Source organism: Choloepus didactylus, chromosome 5 (genome assembly GCF_015220235.1).
Source record: "Choloepus didactylus isolate mChoDid1 chromosome 5, mChoDid1.pri, whole genome shotgun sequence".
In the NCBI taxonomy this organism is placed as follows: Eukaryota; Metazoa; Chordata; class Mammalia; order Pilosa; family Megalonychidae; genus Choloepus; species Choloepus didactylus.
The window spans coordinates 165,197,330-165,215,056 of record NC_051311.1 but is presented as its reverse complement, the minus strand read 5'-3'; the positions used below and the strand labels follow the sequence as shown (position 1 = coordinate 165,215,056).

Here is a 17,727-nt window from a genome sequence, read left to right as displayed (position 1 = left end):
TGGTTTCCTGGCTCTGACAACACTTCACCAAATAACTCTCAGGCTGAAGCCAACATGGAAAATTCCAGGGAAAAGGAAATTTACCACGAGGGCGGGCGCAGTCAGGAGGCCTTGCGTGGCCCTGGAAGCGACTCGGCGGGCCAGCCCAGCCCCTGGGAACCCCACAGGCGTCACTTCCAGGGCAAGACTCGGGAAGGGCACTCAGCGCCAGCCTCTGGGCTCTGGCAAGAGGCTCCAGATCCGGCGCCCAGAGCACAAAGGAGAGGGTGCCGAGCAAGACCCAACAGGGAGTCCTTTAATGGAGACCGATACAGAGACAGGATAGACAGGGGCCCTGCGGGCCTGCTCACACACGCACACACTCGCTCACAAGGCCCCCTGCCACCGGGACCCGGCTTACGGATGGGTATGGGAAAGGTGGTTTTAAAAATCACAGCTGTACCAATTCTTCACTGTCATGGACAAAGGGGACTTGCAAGAGCAGCCCGCCAGAGAATTTCTGTGCAGAGCTGGGCCTGGGACGCCCATGTCCCCTCCAGGGAGCTCACCGTCCCCTGGGGGCTGTCGGCCCAAGGAAAGGAGCACCGGGAACCCTGGCTGTACCAGAGAGGGGCCTGCTGCCTTTACACAGCATGTCCCCTCTTTCTCAGCTTGTAGTGTTTCTGCACTCTGTACAGTGTTGTGCTTTACAGCCTCCCCGCTGGAAGCTTAGGGGAGGGGAGGGGGCACCACAGATGGGGTGGGCTGGGAGAGCGCCTGTCGCCCCTGAAAGGCCAGGGTTCAATGTGGTTCCCAGAGATGAGACTCCGGGGCCCAGGGACTTCAGCCAGGAGCCCCCCGAACGTCCAACAGGCCGGCGGACAGAGCAAGCCTCGCCCCTCGCCGGCTCTGCCACCGTCAAGGAACACAACGCAGGCCTGGGCGCAGCAGGCATCGGGGCAGGACGGGGCTGGGGGCCCAGGAGACAAGGGCAGTGTCAGCACGAGTGTGGATGAGGTGGGGTGGGCAGGGTGCCTCAGCAAAAATCATTTCTGTGGTAGTGAGCATGACGGGGGATGAGGTGGGGGCCAGCTGCCCGGCTGGCAGCCCCCTGCGACGGTCCCCAGGGCTGCTCTGAGTTTGGGGGCTGCAGCCAGGCAGCTGGTGCCCTGGCTGCGGGTGTGTGTGTGAGGAAGGGTGGGGAGGACCCCCGTGTGCCCCACGGGGGCTGGGCAGGCCCCTCTCTGAGATGTGCAAGCACATCCCAGCGGGGTCGGGGTGAACATGGGGTCCTTCAGTTGTTCTCAAAGAGTGACAGCAGGTCGTCATTGCTGTTGGTGGGGAGGTCGGGCGGGCCGAGGTACGACAGCAGCTCATCGGGATTGGTCAGTTCTGGGAGCAGCTGAGGACAAAGCAGAGGAGGGGGCGGCTTTGGCCTTGGACCCACCACACACGCAAGCTGCCACTTCCGCCCCTCAGCGCCCGTCTCCCTTGGCGACCATTCGGAACATCGGCCCAGCAGGGACGCGGGCCAAGCCCTCCACCCACCTAGACACAGGCCCGGGACCCTGCACAGGGAACCCTTGAAGCCCCCTGCAGCAGGCTACTTTGTAGTGGTGGAGCTAACTGATGACAAAGCTCCCATCCAAGGTGACCCCAACTGTTCATGTGTGCAGAAAGCTCTCAGTCCTGGGAAGAGGTACCCCAAAACGGGGACATCAGCACCTGCCAGAAGGCGGAATTCCATGCGCAAAGAGTTTTTTGCTTTGTGGTGCTCTGATTTTTTCATGTTGGACCTTGATGTCTTTCTTTTATTATGGTCAAGAGACAGACCTCAGTTTTAAACATTGAGGTTGGACTCACACCCCACCCGGGAGTCACGGATGAACAAACTGACAACTCCAGTAGGGTCTGAAGGAAGCGTATCATCTGCTGAGCTGAGTCTTCTCTGAAGAGCTCTGCAAACACCCGTTATGAGACAAACCGTGTAGCTGATACCAGTGCACTCGGACCCCAGGGTTCCTGCCATAAACCATTCCTGATGGCCCTACTCCAAGGCACGGAATCCATTGCAGTGAATGAGCTGCATCCATTTAAAGTTCTTTGGGTGGCCCCCCCTCGGCTGGACAACTACTGAGGGATCGCCGTCCTCTTTGCCAGCCGCTATGGATCCCCCAGAGCCCAGCTGCCCCAAGCCACCACTGCCCACGTCTGGCCTGGGCCTGTACTCACGTCCAGAGCCGGTTCTGGGGCCTCTCCCGCCCCCGAAAGGCTGCCTGGCCCCATCACACCTGGAGCAGGGTTGAAAGCCAGCTCCCCGCTAGGCCCCGCAGCTTGGCTCAGGGGCTGCCGTGATGGTGGGGGCGGGTTCTGGTGGTGGAGCTGGGGTCCTGGGGGGGCCCCGAGGTTGGGGTTGTGTAGCCCCTGAGGCCCAGGGTTGTGGGCCGGGTCCAGGTGGCCGGCGGGTGCCATCTGAGGAAGGAGAGGGCTACTTGGTAAAACTCCTCTGCTCACTGGGTCTCCACCCTTGTCCCCACTTGGCCCCCGCAGCAGGCACTCACCTGGGCTGGGAGGCAGGAGGCAGGTTTCTCTGGAGTCAGGAGGCTGCTGGGAATGTCCGACTGGTAGGAGATGGGTGGGGGCCCCGGGGTGAATTCAGGCAGGGTTGGGGTGCTGGGTGTGGTGGGTGGGAAGGAGTCGGGGAAACTCCCGGGCCCCAGGAAGCCAGAACCTGTGAGAAGACAGTCGGGTCGCTGTGTGAGGGTCTCGGGAGGGGTGCCCCGGCTTCCCCCAACTGCCACATGGGTGGGATCAGAGAGTGCTCACTGTCACAGCTTCAGGTGTTACGGGAAAAGGGCGTTTACTCTCTATCTGCCGGGGGAAGCTGGCCTCAGAGCCTACCAGGCATGGGGCTGCCAGGGGTGATGGGATCCTCAGACCCCAGCCACACACCAAGGAACTCATGAGCCAAGGCCCGAGGTTCCTGCCAGGCTGGGCGAGGGGGAGGAGGGCAGAGCTCCCGCCGTGGGCCTCTGGGAGACATGGGAGTAGCCTGAGCACGGCTGAGACAGCCTTCACTGCTCTGCCTGGGCCCCAGCACCCCAGAGCTGGCCCAGGGTGTGCGAGAGGACAGGCGCGCTCATCACGATTTGAACTGTTTACAGACGAGCTGTTTGGCCTGGGTAACGTCTCTTTGCATTCACGGCACCATCACGGTTGAGGAGACTGGGGTCCGAGAGTTCAGACTGTCTGTCCACGGCTCCCCCCACTGCTGGGACGCCCAGAAGCGAGGTTCGAGTCCACGTCTGCCACACTCACCCTGGCTGGGGTAGTCGCTGGGGGTGGGGACTGGGGCTGTGGGGGGTGGTGGCGGGGCGAAGGGGGAGGCACCAGGGCCCAGGGCGGCCACCATCTCCATGACGCTGGGCACCAGCACGTGGGCCGGGCTCACGGTGCGGCAGCGCTTCAGCACCGGCCCGTCCGGCTCCTCCTTCACGTGCAGGTCAGGCTTCACGGGCACCGGCTTCCAGCTGCACGCGGGGTCAATGGTGATCTCCTCGTGGTCCGAGCTGGGGGACACACCGTGGACGGTCGTCACAGCCCGGCCTGGCCACTTCCCACCCCCACCTGCCACCACGACCCAGTGCCTTCTGTGCGCCAGTGGGGACGTCAGACCCTGGGACGGATGAGAACAGGACGCTCACGCCAACGGTGGCCCTAGAAGGGCGCCCGTCCCTCTGTGGAAAGAGGCTCAAAAGGCTGCGTTCACCACAGGGAGGCCCACCCACCCCTCCCGGGGTCACAAATGGAGAACTGGAGTCCCAGGGAGAGGACATTTACTTTTGAATATAAATAAGAATCCCCAGCATGTACTGGTCCACCTCCAGGCCCTCTAGCAACGCCGTCTTACTGTAAGACAAACAGAAAGGATGTGCTCAGAGAGCCTGCCTGACCCCTCTGGGCGCAGACTGGTCACTCCTGAGTGCCTGCAAGGCCACAGCCCTGGGCATCAGCACACGGGTCTGTGCAGCCAACACTCGCCACCCGACGAGCATGTTTCCTAGGACCGGGACATTTCCCGAAGACCTGTGCAGCCCCACCTACCCCCAACTAGGGGTAGCCAGGCCCCCTGCTGTCCCCAGGACCCCAGGCAAGCAGGAGGGTCTCGGGGCACTCACTTGCAGACAGGACATCTCCAGGTCCCCCGCTCACAGTTCAGCTGCAGGTAGGACTCCAGGTCGAAGCACTGAAGGGGGGGTGAGGGGGACTGCATGAAACAGGGTGTTCCCATGAGGGTGGGGGTGCAGGGGTGGCCTGGTGGAGGTGCTCTGGCCTCTGACGCACGTATTGGGGTTTTCACTGCAGCATTGTTTGACTAAAGACTGGAAACAACCCAAGTGGCCATCCCTGGGACTGGGTAAATGAACTATGGGGCTCCACACAGTGGAAAACCATGTGGCACAGCAAAGAGCAAGGAGGCTGCACAGATAGGGAACGAGCTCCGGGACAGACATTTAAAGGAAAATGGGAAGACATAGGCCTGTGTGTAGAGACACTACCACCCATGTGAGGGGCAGGGGTGGGCGTTCCCTTCTGGATATACAGAACGTTTCTGTGAAGGTATGAAAAAAAGGTGGTGTAGGTTGCTCCTGGTGGGCTGGGGGAGAAAAATGACCTCATGGCACACCTGTATATCTCTTCAAGTCTAAGCTGGGTGAATTTAATAGCTGCTAAAAAAGTTACATTAAATTGTCATGATGTTTAAAGGAATGAGAAGGCCCAGTCTGATAGGACTGTGCTGAGGCTGCCAAGCTCCTCGCCACCTACCCTTGTTGCCGGGCGGCACCCACTCCCCCAGGTCCAGGTGGGACCAGGTAAACAGGAGGTGGAAGCGCTTGGAACGTAACTGTCCAGGGGGATGTCAGTCCATTGGTAACAGACGCTCTGGAACAGCCACCCCCTCCCCTGGCGGCTGTGCTGAGGCCCCCACCTGTATGTGCCGACAGTCGTGGCCACGGGCAGGGAGCTGGATCCTGCGGAAGGTGATGGGGCACTTCAGGGACACCTTGATGGCTGTCTGCTCCACGCCGTCCTCCCCGTTGGGCCCCGGGGTGCCTGGGATGGTGCCACTGCTGAAGTTCCGCTTGACTGGGTGGCGACAGGGAGAGCATTCAGGGATGGGGCTGGCAGGGGTGTGATTCAGGGTCCGCTCCTGGGGGGGCTGGGGAAGTGAGCCCACTCACTCTTGGTGATGCAGTGCTCGGCGGGCAGGAGCCGCTTCTTGATGAGGCCTTGCAGCACAGAGCGCACGGAGGGCCGATGCACCAGCTGCAGCACGAAGAGGTGGGACTGCAACGAGAGGGTGTGGGGGGAGCTGCTGGCAGCCTCGCAGGCCCAGCCTGGGACCCCTTTCTGTGCTGACGCGGCAGGGTGCTGTGTCTCTGGCCTGGGGCCTTGCCGTCACCTCCCTGCAGGCCGACCCTGTGCCACCACCCTGCCCACACATATGTTTACAATCTGCTGTGGGTCCTGCTCTGTGATTGACCGCTTCCTATTTCTCACCTCTATTTATCAGTCACCAGGCCTGAAGTTCCCTCGAATTCTAGCCCTGCCTGCAGCCTCCACCATCACTGACTTCGGGTCTGAGTTACAGCCCCAAGGACCCCCACTGAGCAGCATCTGGAGCTGCCTCCCCTGCAACTTTTGGCAGCGCTCTCTTCTTCTCCAGGGGCTGCCTGCCACTGATGCCTGCTGGCACTCACTACTCCTTCAAGACGAGGAGGCAGGCTCAGGTGAGGAACCAGAAGCTTTCTCCACGTGTTCGGGGCCCATGGCTGGGTTTCTTTTACAGAACGAACATGAGCTTCCAGTCCAGTTAGTTTCCTCTCCCTGGGAAACAGCTCAGGTGTATTTAGCTTGGACCCCTTTTCTTAAAGGACAAGGGGAAAAAGAGGAAATGCACACTGCACAGGGGCAGGTGGGAGACCCTGACGGCCCCCGATGGCCCTTGGTGGCCCAGCCAGCCAGGCACTCACGCAGCAGCAGGCCGTGACAGTGATCTGGATGGTGTTCCGGCCAGGCTGGCACACGTGCTTCAGGTAGAGGGGCTTGTGGGAGGTCTTGTTGTCACCGCGCTCGATGGTGAGCGGCGTGGCGTTGACGCTGACCTGCACGGATGCTGGCCAGTTGGTGTTCATCTGCCGGTCCTCGTGGTGGTAGCACTTGAACTGCAGCTCAAGGTCAGGTCTGGACACCCACAAACCCAGAGAGACTCTGAGGATGAAGGGAGGAGAACGGGGGACGCAGCGGCAGGCCCACAGGCCGGGGCCGGTGATGCCAGGGCACTTGGGGCAGGCCAAGGGGACAGTGCCCTGGCTGGGGGGTGCTGGGCTCACCTGAGCATTAGCGTCCTGTAGACGGAGTCACGGAGCTGGAAGACGTGGTTGCTCACTGCTAGGTTGTGCTGCAGACGGAAGGGCTCCAGGACCACTCCGTCACGTACGGGGAAGGTCAGCCGCAGCTCGTCGCACGGGCTGGCTCCTGAGAGCACAGGGCCTCGGCTGGCTGGGAGCTGGGGGACCGGGGCAACCCCACACCACAGCAGGACAAGCACCGGGCTGGGGCTGGGCTCAGCCCCCCAGCCAGCCAGCATGACGCACTCAGGGAGGCGGGCGGCCCGGGGACGCAGGGCATGAGGGGCGGGGGGCTCAGGCCCCCTCAGGACGGGCACGGCTTGGCAGGAGTGAGCCATGCTACTGGGGGTTGGGGTTTGGGCAGCATTTCTCCTGGGGCAGGGGTCTCAACCGTCATTCCCAACTGTCGCGGAATCCTTGCACCCCAACGTTCTGACATGTCCTTGGTCGATCGACCTCCAAGTCCCCTAAATTATGTCTGAGAACATGCCCCCATCCCAAAAAGGTGTTTGTGGTGCTTTCAGAGACTAGGAGCTGGAGGAGGTGTGGATGGGCAGCCAGCTCACCTCTCACCGTTCAACTTGGGGTCTCAGCTTCTGTTACTGTGGCCTCCCAAAATGAGGGGTGGTTAATCAGGAATGGGCTTGGGGGGTACAAGGAGCCCCTGAAGTTCTATACAAAATCTTACATACGTGGGTATTTTTCTAGGGAGATCTACAGCCTTGAACAGACTCGCAAAGAGGTCCACATATCAAAAAAGGCTAATAAGGCCTGGTACTGAACATTTGGTTCCAAGAAAATGGAGTTCTTGACTTCTCAGGAAGCAGAAGACAGAGCCTGGGAAACATGTCACAGCCTCCCAGCCTCCCGGCCACCTGCAGAACTTTCTGGAATCCCAGAAGTCCACCCACCCAGCCACCCACACACCCAACCATTCTCTTCTGGGAAAGGACAACCCTCACCTGAGGGCGATGGGTGCAAAGAGCTCACGGTGGGTTTGAGGTCAGGCAGGAAGGGAGACTTGACTTCCTGGCTTGGAGACAGGTAGGGGATGCTGCTGCTGGGGGTCATGGGTGGCGTGGGGTTCCCCGGCAGGGGGGAGCTGGGGTAGCCAGGCATGGAGCGGGTGGGCTGCAGGCCGAGCAAAGACAGTTAAGGCAGGATCGTAGGGGGTGGGAGGTGGGGAGTTTGTTCCCCGGACACTTGTGCGAAGGAGTGGAACAGAAACGGGAGAGGCCCACGAGATGGCATGGGGTGCCTGGCTAGGGCCCTCGTGGGTGGTCCCGCCCCCCTGGGGCCCACCCTGAGACCTCCTGTCCCTGGGGTGCCCTGTCTGCCCCCGTACCCCGCTCATGCTGGGTTGGCTGTAGTTGAAGTTCCCGCTGTTGAAGCTGGCGCTCTGCCCGTTGAACTGGTCGGACTGTAGGAGAGAGCAACGGGTCAGCCTGGGCTGGTGCCTGCCTCCTGCCCATTTAGCCATGGTTACCCTGGACCTAAATCCCAGGGGGGGACCACGGGAAAGGGCTTGGGAGCAGAAAGATGCTCCTACACAGATGGGCACCAAACTTGATTCTTTTCTTTATAATTTCTCCAAGTAATCTACAAGGAACATGTACTAATTTAATACTTAAAAAAATACTACTACAAACGAGGGATGCCCCACATGTCCAAGGGATTTATGGAGAGAAGCACTTGAGGGGTTGGAAAGACACAAGCCCCTAGAGCACACCCCACCTCCTCCCTGCTTCCCCCTCTCGTCGCCCATGACCCGCCATGGGCCCAGGGCTCCTGGTGGCATCACTCTGTCCAGGTCAGGTGAGCTGATTACAGGGCCTGGGGAAGCAGGGCCTCTCACTGCGCTTTAGTTTTCCTGCAGCAAGGAGAGGGAAATGGGGCATCTTTATCATAAAGGATGCCTCGACGGCTCAGGTGCCTGCCTGCTGCTCTACAACCAGCTACTCCTTGGGCCAAGGTTCCAAGGAGGGCTGCATCTCGCGGAGGGGCCTTCAGGGCCAACATCCCTCCCTGCCCCGGGGGGTACATGTGGCCCCTGCAGTGCCTGGCTTAGCCCAGCAGCCTTGCAGGGAGGCCCGGGGTCCTACCTTGTAGTGCAGTCCTGGGGGGCCGGGAGTGGGCAGGTACTGGCCCATCCCCTGCTGCAGGGGCAGCCTGTGCCCAGGATAGGAGGGTGCAGGCACGGGGGGCTGCCCGGGGCTGGGTGCGTACTGGGCAGTGCTGGGTGCATACTGGCCTCCTTGCATATACTGCTGCCCCGGATACACCTGAAAAGGCAAACGGGTAGGGGGGAAGGGGTGGAGGAGAGGCGGCAGGAAGCCCAGGTGTCAGCGGGGTGGGGGCTCTGGCTCTGAAGTGTCAGGAAGAGTGGGTGCTCCAGGTTCACCAGGGTCAGTCACGGCCGCCCCAGGGGCCCAGGCCTGCCAAAGACCCAGGTGGGCACTGAGGGTGAGAGGGAGCCCCAGGCCCGGATGCCCCGCCATACGCCAACACTCACCTCGCCGGAGTAGGCTCTCTTGACCCCCTGTCGGGGCAGCGGCTGGGCCTGGGGGGGCCCAGGGTACCCCTGCTGGGGCAGGCGCTGGCCCGCATACAGGGGTGTCAGGGCCGCTGCCCGGGTAGGGTTCATGCCCAGAGAGGGGTTGCTGGAGGGGCCCATCACTGCTCCCATGCTGGGAGGGTTCATGCCAGTGGAGAGGGCAGGCCCCCGGGGACCCCCATGCTGCAGGAACTGGCTGTTAAATGACTGTCCAGCCCCCATCTGGGAAGAGAAAGAAGGGGAATTATCCCGGCCCCACCTGAAAGGAGACTTGGGGGCAGATACACCACCTCCCTCAGCCATGGGCACCCAGCTCCGTGCCCAGCCTTCTGCCAGGCTCTCCTGCAGCCATGGTTGCTCCCCCAGACCCTCACTCCTTCCCTGCCCACTTTATCACCATTGGCCCTGTCCCAAAACTAGCCCAGGGCACTCCAATCCCATTCCCTAGAGTCCCCAAAAACTTTGGGGAGAGGCCTGGATGCTGGCTGCTTCCCCCAAGGGCCCCACCCTGAGAGGGACTGTGGGGTGCCTCACCGCTCCATACTGGCCCAGCTCCTGGCTCTGCTTCTCCTGGAGGGCAGCCACAGTGGCTGTGGCGGTGGCAGTGGCTGTGGCCGCAGCAGCAGCCACGGCAGCGGCCGCTGCTGCTTGCGTGAAATCTGTGGAGGGCCGGGAGGCGTGCGAGGGGAGGCCCAGGCCCCCAGGGCCACTTGGACCACCTGCATACCTGCAAGACACAGGGTTGCACCCCTGCTCTGCATCCCATGACAGCCAAACCCAAGACTGTCCCTGAGACTCTTGTGTCTCGGCCGCAGAGGCCAGCAGGGAAGCAGAGGCTCGGGCTCAACGAGTCCACAGGCCATGGCTCCTAGGAGCCCACCAAGTTTGGAGCAGCCGGAGGGAGCCTGGGACACCTGCCACGTGAGGGTGGTCTGCTTACCCTGTGGTGAAGCTGGGGCCTCCGGGGTAGCCCCCACGGCCATACACCCCCTGCTGCACGTAGCCTTTGCTGGTGCTGCCCTCAGCGAAGGCCTGCTGTCCCAGGAACTGGGGTGAGTTGAGGGCGGGGCTGCCGCCTGCCACACCCGGCATCATGGAGCTGCCAGCGGGGTCCCCTCCAGGGCCCATGGGATTCCCCAAAACCTGTGAGGAAGCAAGATGCATGGCAATCAAGAATCGGTAGAGGGAGGCACCAAACACCCTCTGCACCGCTGCTCTAAGGGGCTGGAAAGCAGAGGCCTGGTCTGTGGGGCTGGGGGGCAGGGGGCAGGGGTGAGCCAGCCGTGTTGACTTGTGGAGGACCAGTCCCCATGGCAAGGGTGGAAGGAGAAGTGGCATCCCAGCACCTGGGAGACTCAGGAAGGCCCAGCCTTCATCGGCCAGGTCTCCCCAAACCCGTTCTTCCGAGCTCCGCCCCAGCCAGGAGCCAGGTGGCCCAGGTGCTGGCGGCTCTGGGGGTGCCCAGGTGTGGCACCTTACCTGACTCTGAGATGTGTTGCTGACACCCCACACGGTAGTTACCACGGACAGCGACCCTGCTGGCTGGTTGGCGCTTTGCTGCCAGGGCACAGATTCGTAGGCGAAGGGACCATCACTATGGGGAGAGATGCTGTGAGGCCCTGAGGGGTCCCCGGGAGGGAAGCGCAAGAGGCCCGGGTGGGAGGGCGGCAGGCCCTGCACTCACCCGTGGGGCGTGGGGGGCAGGGCGGGTTTCATTGGGTTCATGGAGTTCATTGGCCGGGAAGCAGCCGCCGGCGGGGAGCTGCCTCTGCCTCGGAGGTGCTTATCTGGACTCAGCTCCTGGGGCTGCTGGGACAGGGAGAGGCAGGGTGAGCTGGGAGGCCCCGGGGTGGGGGGGGTGCCCCGCCCCTTCCTCTGCCAGGAGGGCGCAGCCTCCAATCCCAGCCCAGGCGGGGGAGGCCACCCGGGGCCGCGCAGGGCGTCGAGGGCAGCCAGGGGACTGGGGCAACCTGGCATCCGGCCACCCCACCCGCCCGGCCAGCCCTGCGCCTGGCCAGCCCTCCCGGAAGTCAGGGGTAACCCTTTGTGGCCCGGGCCCCACACCCGGAGCCCCAGGAGGGCCCTGCAAAGCAGCAGTGTCAAGAGTGCAGGCTCTCTGCGCGCCCCCCCCTTCCTTCCCTCCCTCCCTCTCGGGGCCTTCATGCCCGCTGAGTGCAAGGGGAGGCCCTGGCCTCCCGCAGCAGACACTGGGGAACCAGGAGGCCCGCCAGCGAGGAGCTCCCTCAGAAGGCCTGGGCTGGCAGCCAGGGGAGCGGGGGAGGGAATCCAGTTGCAGGGCAGTGGGAGGGGCGCCAGGCCAAGGCGTGGGTGGCCCAGGTGGCTGGGGAGGGGCCGGGGCCTAGCAAGTCAAGAGGGGAGTGCAGAGGGTCACGGTGTAGTCCCAGCCAACCTGGCCTGGGGGGTGGGAGAACTATGCTCCTGAGTGAAGGATGGGCAGCCTCAGAGCTGCCAGACCACCAAGGGGGCCCTGCCAGCAGATCCCACCCAAGGATTCCCATTAGGATGCACATAGGTGATACACAGGGCTCGGGGTCACCCAGAGAGAGAGAACTGGAGGCCCAAGAGCATGGGGGCATGCGCTCGCCCACCCTGGCAAGGACGGGCAGGGACCCACAGGCCTCCCTGGGACTGCGGGGTGCTGACTTCTTGTGGGCCTACTCTCCCTCACTTAGTGTTGTGAGAAACCAGGGGACAGAAGCCAAGGTGAAAGCTGCACACACACCTCCAGGCGGCCTCTACGCCCTGCTGCGTGCAGCCCACACCCCTGGACGGGTCCCTGGGGCCGCCTGGCTCACCCCCGCCCAGCCCTAGCACAGGGATAGACCAGCCAAGGCGCAGGCTGGGTGGTGGAAGCGAAGGGGCCATTTCAGTGGGTTCTCAGAGTCCGGGTAGGCCAGGAGATGCGCTGTGCTGGTGGGCAGGGGGTGCTGCCCAGGCACTGAGCTTCACTCCTGGAAAAGGGTGGCCTTTCAGGGCCCCTGGGCCTGGGCTGCTTGCCAGCCAGGACACACTGCCTGGAGGCACCCACCTGGCCTTGGCACTCAGGGCTCCAGTCCTGGAGAGGGGTCTCCTAGTATGAAAGGGCCACAGCCTGACATTTCCTGAGGGTTTCTCATATACCATACAGCCCCCTCCCTATCACCACCACAGGCACTCTCTCTTAGGGGTGCCATTATCACCACCCCTTCTACACGCAGAAGGCAAGGCTCACAGGTGGGTTCACCCCTTGCCAGGGCCCCAAAACAGGTAGGAGTGCCAAGCAGGGATTTGGACCCAGGGCCTCCCAGCTGGTGGTCCCATGGGCCCAGAGGGCCTGAGCGTGTGGACCCGCACTGGCCTCCCACTGGGGTGTTGAGACAAGAGGAGGCGCAGAGTCCAGGCTGTGAGTCCAGCCAAGCCAGGCACAGAGCCCCCATCGGGGCAGGGCCAGGAGGGGAAGGGGGGGGGCTGTCCCAGGATGCAGCCACATCCTGTAGTGAGAGTAGATGCAGCCCAAGCACCCCCAGCAGCTGGGCCCGGTCAGCTCTCCTCGCCCTCCTCATGGGTGACCCCTGAGGTCACCCTGCTAACAGGGTCTCTTGTGGGCATTATTTCCAGCCTGGGACAGGCAGGGGTGGGAGGGAAAGGAGGAAGCCCAGCTAAGGAACTGGGGAGGGGGCAGGGGCAAAGGGTGGGGGAGGAGCAGTGTTCAAGAAGCAGGGGTCTGGGGCTCCCCTTCTAGACACCCCGTCCCACAGGAGACAGACAACTCCTGGTTCCCAGGCTCACTCCCTCCCTGCAAGCCAAGACCCCACAGGGTGGGGCGCGGCAGAAGCCAGGGAGGGCAGGTGTCTGTCACCACCCTGGACAGAAGCAGGCCCATGTGGCCCAGGGCCAGGATGGCCCAGCCAGGTACTGGAAGCCTGGTATCCCACTCCCTGACACAGGGATGGCAACGTGTGTGACCTGCCCACAACAGAAACTCTTTCCCTGACCTGCAGGGACAGCCTGGAGCAACAGAGCTGGAGCCCCAGACTTCTCCTATAGCTGCACTGATCAAGCCTACAGTACTGGTGGCGGGAGAGACACAGAGACGAAAGGGACAGAACAGAACCCAGGCATAGAGCCACTCACACAAGCCCATCTGAATTTTGGCAAATGTGCAAAACCAATTCAGTGGAGGAAGGACAGTCTTTTCGACCGATGGTGCTAGAGCAAGTAGATATCCAGAGGCAAACAAATGAACCTCGACCCAAGCCTCACACCTTATATAAAAAGTAACTCCAAATGGACCATGGACTTAAAAGGACTTTACACATGCAAAATTATAAAACTTGAAATAGGGCTAGGCAGAGTTCTTAAACTTGACACCAAAAGCATGATCTATAAAAGAAAAGACTGACAAATCAGACCTCACCAAAATTAAAAAAACCTTTGCTCTGCAAAAGAGGATAGAGAGACAAACTACTGACTGGGAGAAAATACCTGCAAATCATATATTTCACAAAAGACTGGCACCTACAACATATAAAGATTTCTCAGAATTCAACAGTAAAACAAAACAATGCAAACAATCCAATTAGAAAATGGTCAAAAGAAATGAAGACCACATTTCACCAAATGGAAAACACAGATGGCAAAAAAAAAAAGCACACAAAAAGATGCTCAACCTCATTAGCCATTAGGGAAATGCAAATTTAGACCCCAGTGAGATATCAAAAACACACCTATCAGAACGGCTAAAATAAAAAATAGTGACATCTCCACCTTTGGATGCAGAGAAACTGGATCACTCATGCATTGCTGGTGGGAATGTATGATGGTACAGCCACTCTGGAAAACAAGTTAGCAGTTCCTTATAAAAACTAAACATGCTATCACCATATGACCCAGCAATTACACCCCTGGGCATTTATCACAGAGAAATGAAAACTTATGTTCACCCAAAAACCTTTCCGCATATTAAAGAGCCCCGACCGAGACATCCCTCAGTGGGTGTACTGTGGTCCCTCCACACCATGGAATGACTAGTCAGCAACACTAGCATTAGTACAGGACAACCTGGGTGAAGCTCCAGAGAATTAGGCTGAGTAGAAAAAGCCAATCCCAAAAGGTACATACGGTATGGTTCCATTTACGTAACAAAGTTGAAATGACAAAATTACAGAGACGGAGGACAGATTACTGGTTGCCAGGGGCTAAAGGGGAGGGGCAGGGCAGAAGGGAAGTTGGTGTGGCTGTAAAAGGTCAACAAGAGGGATCCCTGGGGAGATGGAAATGTCTTGCATCCAGACTCTATGGACACTAGTATCCTGGCTGGGATGTTGTACTAGTTTTGCAAGATACTACTAATGGGGAAAACTGGGTGAACTGTACCCAGGGTCTGTATTTCTTAAAATTGTATGTGAGTCTATAATCATCCCAAAGTAAACAATGTAATTACAAAATGTTTTTAATTAAAGCAAATTTTAAACAAATGAACAAACAGCTCCCCCACCCCGTGCCCCCAAAGTGGCTACTAGGCCACTCTGCCTGCTGTCCCATGAAGCAAAGGGAAGGGATGCAGGCCCGGAACACCAAACTGCCGCAGTCAGGTTGAAGGAATTGAAAGGTGGCGTTTCACCCAGAAGTGCCTCCTCCCAGACTTCCTGGGGCACTGGCTCCCCAGCTTCTGTGCATCAGTCACTAGCCTTGTCACCTGCTGGTGACCAGACTACCTAGCTCCACCCGATCCCGTAGGTCGGGGTGGGGCCCCAGCTCTGTGTTTCTAACAAGTTCCCAGGGGATGCTGCTGGTGCTGGCCCGGCGACCCCATGTTGAGGGCCTCAGATAGTTGTAGGAAACAGCAGAGAGCTCGGGGGTGGGGTGGGCGATCGGGTGTGTGGGCGGGGACACCCCAGGTCTGCGAGCTTGCCAGGGCACGTGGGTTAGGGGAATTCCACCCCCAAGACATCTCTGCTGTGGACAGGAGACCACAAACATTTCCAGTTCCCCCTAACCTGACCTCTCCCCCCACAGAGGTGATTTCCTGCCAAGTGAGCTTCTTAACACAAAGCTCTCTGCCCTCCTGAGGGGAGGGCTGGTGGCCCTAGGGAGACCCCCCACTCTCCAAGTCTGGTATCCAGTGACCCAGGGCAGGAAAGTAAGCCCTGTCCCCTGCACCTTGAGTGCAGATCCTGCTCCTGCCCTCCCCCACTAAGAGGCAGAGCTGGGGAACCAGCCTGGGGGTCTGCCTGAAGACAGGGTGTGCTCACCAGAGGGAAGCTGGGACCCTCGGCAGGGCTGGTCACAGGTCAACCTAGAAGGTCACATCATCCTCCAGAAAAAGAGCTACAGAGAACTCACAACCCAGACCTGATTCACTGGGACCCCCAGAGCTGCAGAACCCCAAAAATCTCCTATGCTTCAATAAAGCTGATGTCTTCATGGGTCCTGGGGCAAGCCTAGCCCTGCACACTTTCAACCCTCTTTGCCTGCCTGGGGAGCTAGAAGCAGTAGCTGCCAGGCCCAGCGAGTGGCTGGACTCCCAAGAGGGCAGCCTGGAGGCAGCAACCCCTTCTTAGCAGATCACAACACCCTGACTCCCTGCCCCCAGCAGAGCGGAGCCTGAGGATCATCTGATGGAGCAAGCATGGGGGTCCTCAGTGCTAAAATTGGGTCCTGGAACTCTTGTCTCCTCTGCCTGGGAGGCCAGGACAGTTACCACACGGGGATCCTGGAGGTGATCCAATAATTCCAAGAACAAACATTTAAGAATTGCCCAGGTACAGGACATTTCGCCTGGCAGAGCAACGGTAATTTGGCCGTTTCACTACCCTGGGCCTCTGCTTACCAATGAGCAAAACGGTACAAAAAAAAAAGTAGTTGCCACCATCCTCTTCTTCATAGGACTGAAAGAAAACTGGGGACACTGCATGGGGAGGCATGACCATCCCTTGGAAATCAATCCCAATCCTCAGGTGTGTGTCCCCCAAGCATTTTCTGCTTGTCCTTTAGAAGTTTCTCTGACCCTGTCATTGATTTCATCTTCATGTTCTCTTAACTGCTTTATATTTCCAGCCTGTAACCACCCCCTGAGAGTGTAAGTACACCAACGTCAGTACCGACTGGGTACAGATAAGATTCCCTTACTTACTTAGGGATTTAGCTTCCTCAATTTTAATCTCTAGTTATAGCATTTGGTGAGTAAGGCTGTGTGTCCCCTCCATCCTATCCATCATGGTTTTACACATGGAGTCACATGTTCTGACCAGGTCCCTGTGAAACCTTCTCGGGATAATACAAATGAGTTAAAGACATCATCACTGATCTTACTGCAACTACTTGGAAGAGGGCGACCAAGAACACGCCGCCCTCAAGCCTGCGCTTCCGCATCGCCCGTTTGCGAAGGGGTGTTTCCCCTCCAAACCACGGGCCGGGGATCCAAGGTGAGCACCGTCGGGGCTCCGGGAGAGGCGCAGCGCCTCCTCCGTCCCTGTGATCAGGCCTCGGCGGGTGCCCACACCTCTCCGCTGACACGTACGGGGGCTGGAGGGAGGCGCCGTGAAGGTAAGGCCGCTCGGCCCCAAACAAACCGAAGGCAGCCAGGGAAGGCCAGGTTTGGAGAGGCGGCCAGGTTTCAGCTCTCGCACACCTTTTAAAGGGTCCCCGGTGGCCACTTCCACCCTCGCGCTACCTCCCGGGTTCCCAGGGCCGGCTTCCGGCCAGCCCCCAACAAAGGCTCAGGTGAAGGGCCGGGAACGACCCTGACGCCCACCCGGGCCGTGTCAGCCCGAGCCCACCGCCGGAACGCCCCACGGACAGAAAGCCCGACCGGAAGTGGGTAGCGGAGCCCCCGCGTCCCCGACCCGACCAGGGCCGCCCCTGTCCCCGCCGCATCCGGCCAGGTAGCACCAGAGGCCAGCGGGTGTCCCGGGCCTGCCGAATTAGCCCGACAGCCCGGGCCCGGGAGGGCGGGCAAAGCCCCGGCGAGGGCGGGCCCCGCGCCCCCGCCGCCCGCACCTGCCCGCACCTGCCCGCGCCTGCCCGCACCTGCCCGCGCCTGCCCGCACCTGCCCGCGGGCGGCGGCCGTTGCCATAGCGATCCCCGGGCGCCCCCGCGAGAGGCAGCCCGGCCTCCCCGCCGGCCCGCGCGCCCGCCCGCCTCGCCGCTCACCTCCGCGCGCCCCGCACCGCCGCTGGCCGCTCCCAGGGGCCGCTCCTCGCCGCGCGGCGCGCCTTCCCGGTGCCTTCAGCCGGCCCACCGCCCCGGGGGTGCCGCCACCCGCGCCATCCCCGCCGCGCCCGCGCCGGTTGCACAATGGAGCCACCGCGCCGCCGCCTCATGCATATGCATGACGCCCGGAGGCCAGCCCCGCCCCGCCGGCTCAGGCGAGAGCAATGGATCCCGGAGCCGGCCGCTCGGCGGACAGGGGCCGAGGTCGGCGCGGGGCGGGGCCTGAAGGACTCCGGGGGCGGGGCAGGAAGGCGGGGCCTGGAGGGCGCTGGGGGCGGGGCCGGGGCCCTTCTCGCAATGCTGAGCTCTTCGATCCGCTCCGCGTTTCCGGTTTGGTTTCCGCCGCGGGCTGCCGGGTTGCAGGCGGGGGTTTTGGGGCTGTGTTGTGCGCCTGCGGGGAAGGTCGGCTGCTGCGGGAGGAAGGTTTCCCAGGGCCGCGAGCTTCTTCGGGGCCCAGAGGCGGCAAGGGCGATCCCTGGTGGCCGCATCCTGCATTTGAGCTTATATATTTGGCCCCTTGTTAACTTTCCTCGCTTCTCAGACGTCCTCCTCTGCCCTCCGTGAAA

General features: G+C 60.9%; 1 protein-coding gene across 2 annotated transcripts; it reads right to left on the bottom strand.

Annotated features, from left to right (window-relative positions):
* Positions 1–267: 267 nt before the first annotated feature.
* On the bottom strand, positions 268–17,246 carry ZMIZ2 (zinc finger MIZ-type containing 2). 2 transcript variants are annotated; one of them, XM_037837255.1, is made up of 19 exons: positions 17,102–17,246; positions 10,631–10,752; positions 10,426–10,540; positions 9,887–10,089; positions 9,481–9,673; positions 8,905–9,168; positions 8,495–8,674; positions 7,738–7,812; positions 7,355–7,523; positions 6,375–6,519; positions 6,015–6,225; positions 5,223–5,328; positions 4,970–5,127; positions 4,158–4,225; positions 3,820–3,888; positions 3,298–3,548; positions 2,541–2,710; positions 2,212–2,451; positions 268–1,381 (listed from the first exon to the last, which is right to left on the bottom strand). In XM_037837255.1, exons 2-19 carry the CDS (start codon positions 10,678–10,680, stop codon positions 1,274–1,276), a joined length of 2,775 nt encoding a protein of 924 aa, XP_037693183.1. In that variant the 5' UTR covers positions 10,681–10,752; positions 17,102–17,246; the 3' UTR covers positions 268–1,273. The 2 variants fall into 2 exon arrangements, with proteins under 2 accessions (XP_037693183.1, XP_037693185.1); XM_037837257.1 differs by having other exon boundaries at positions 10,631–10,755; positions 17,102–17,244.
* Positions 17,247–17,727: the final 481 nt, after the last annotated feature.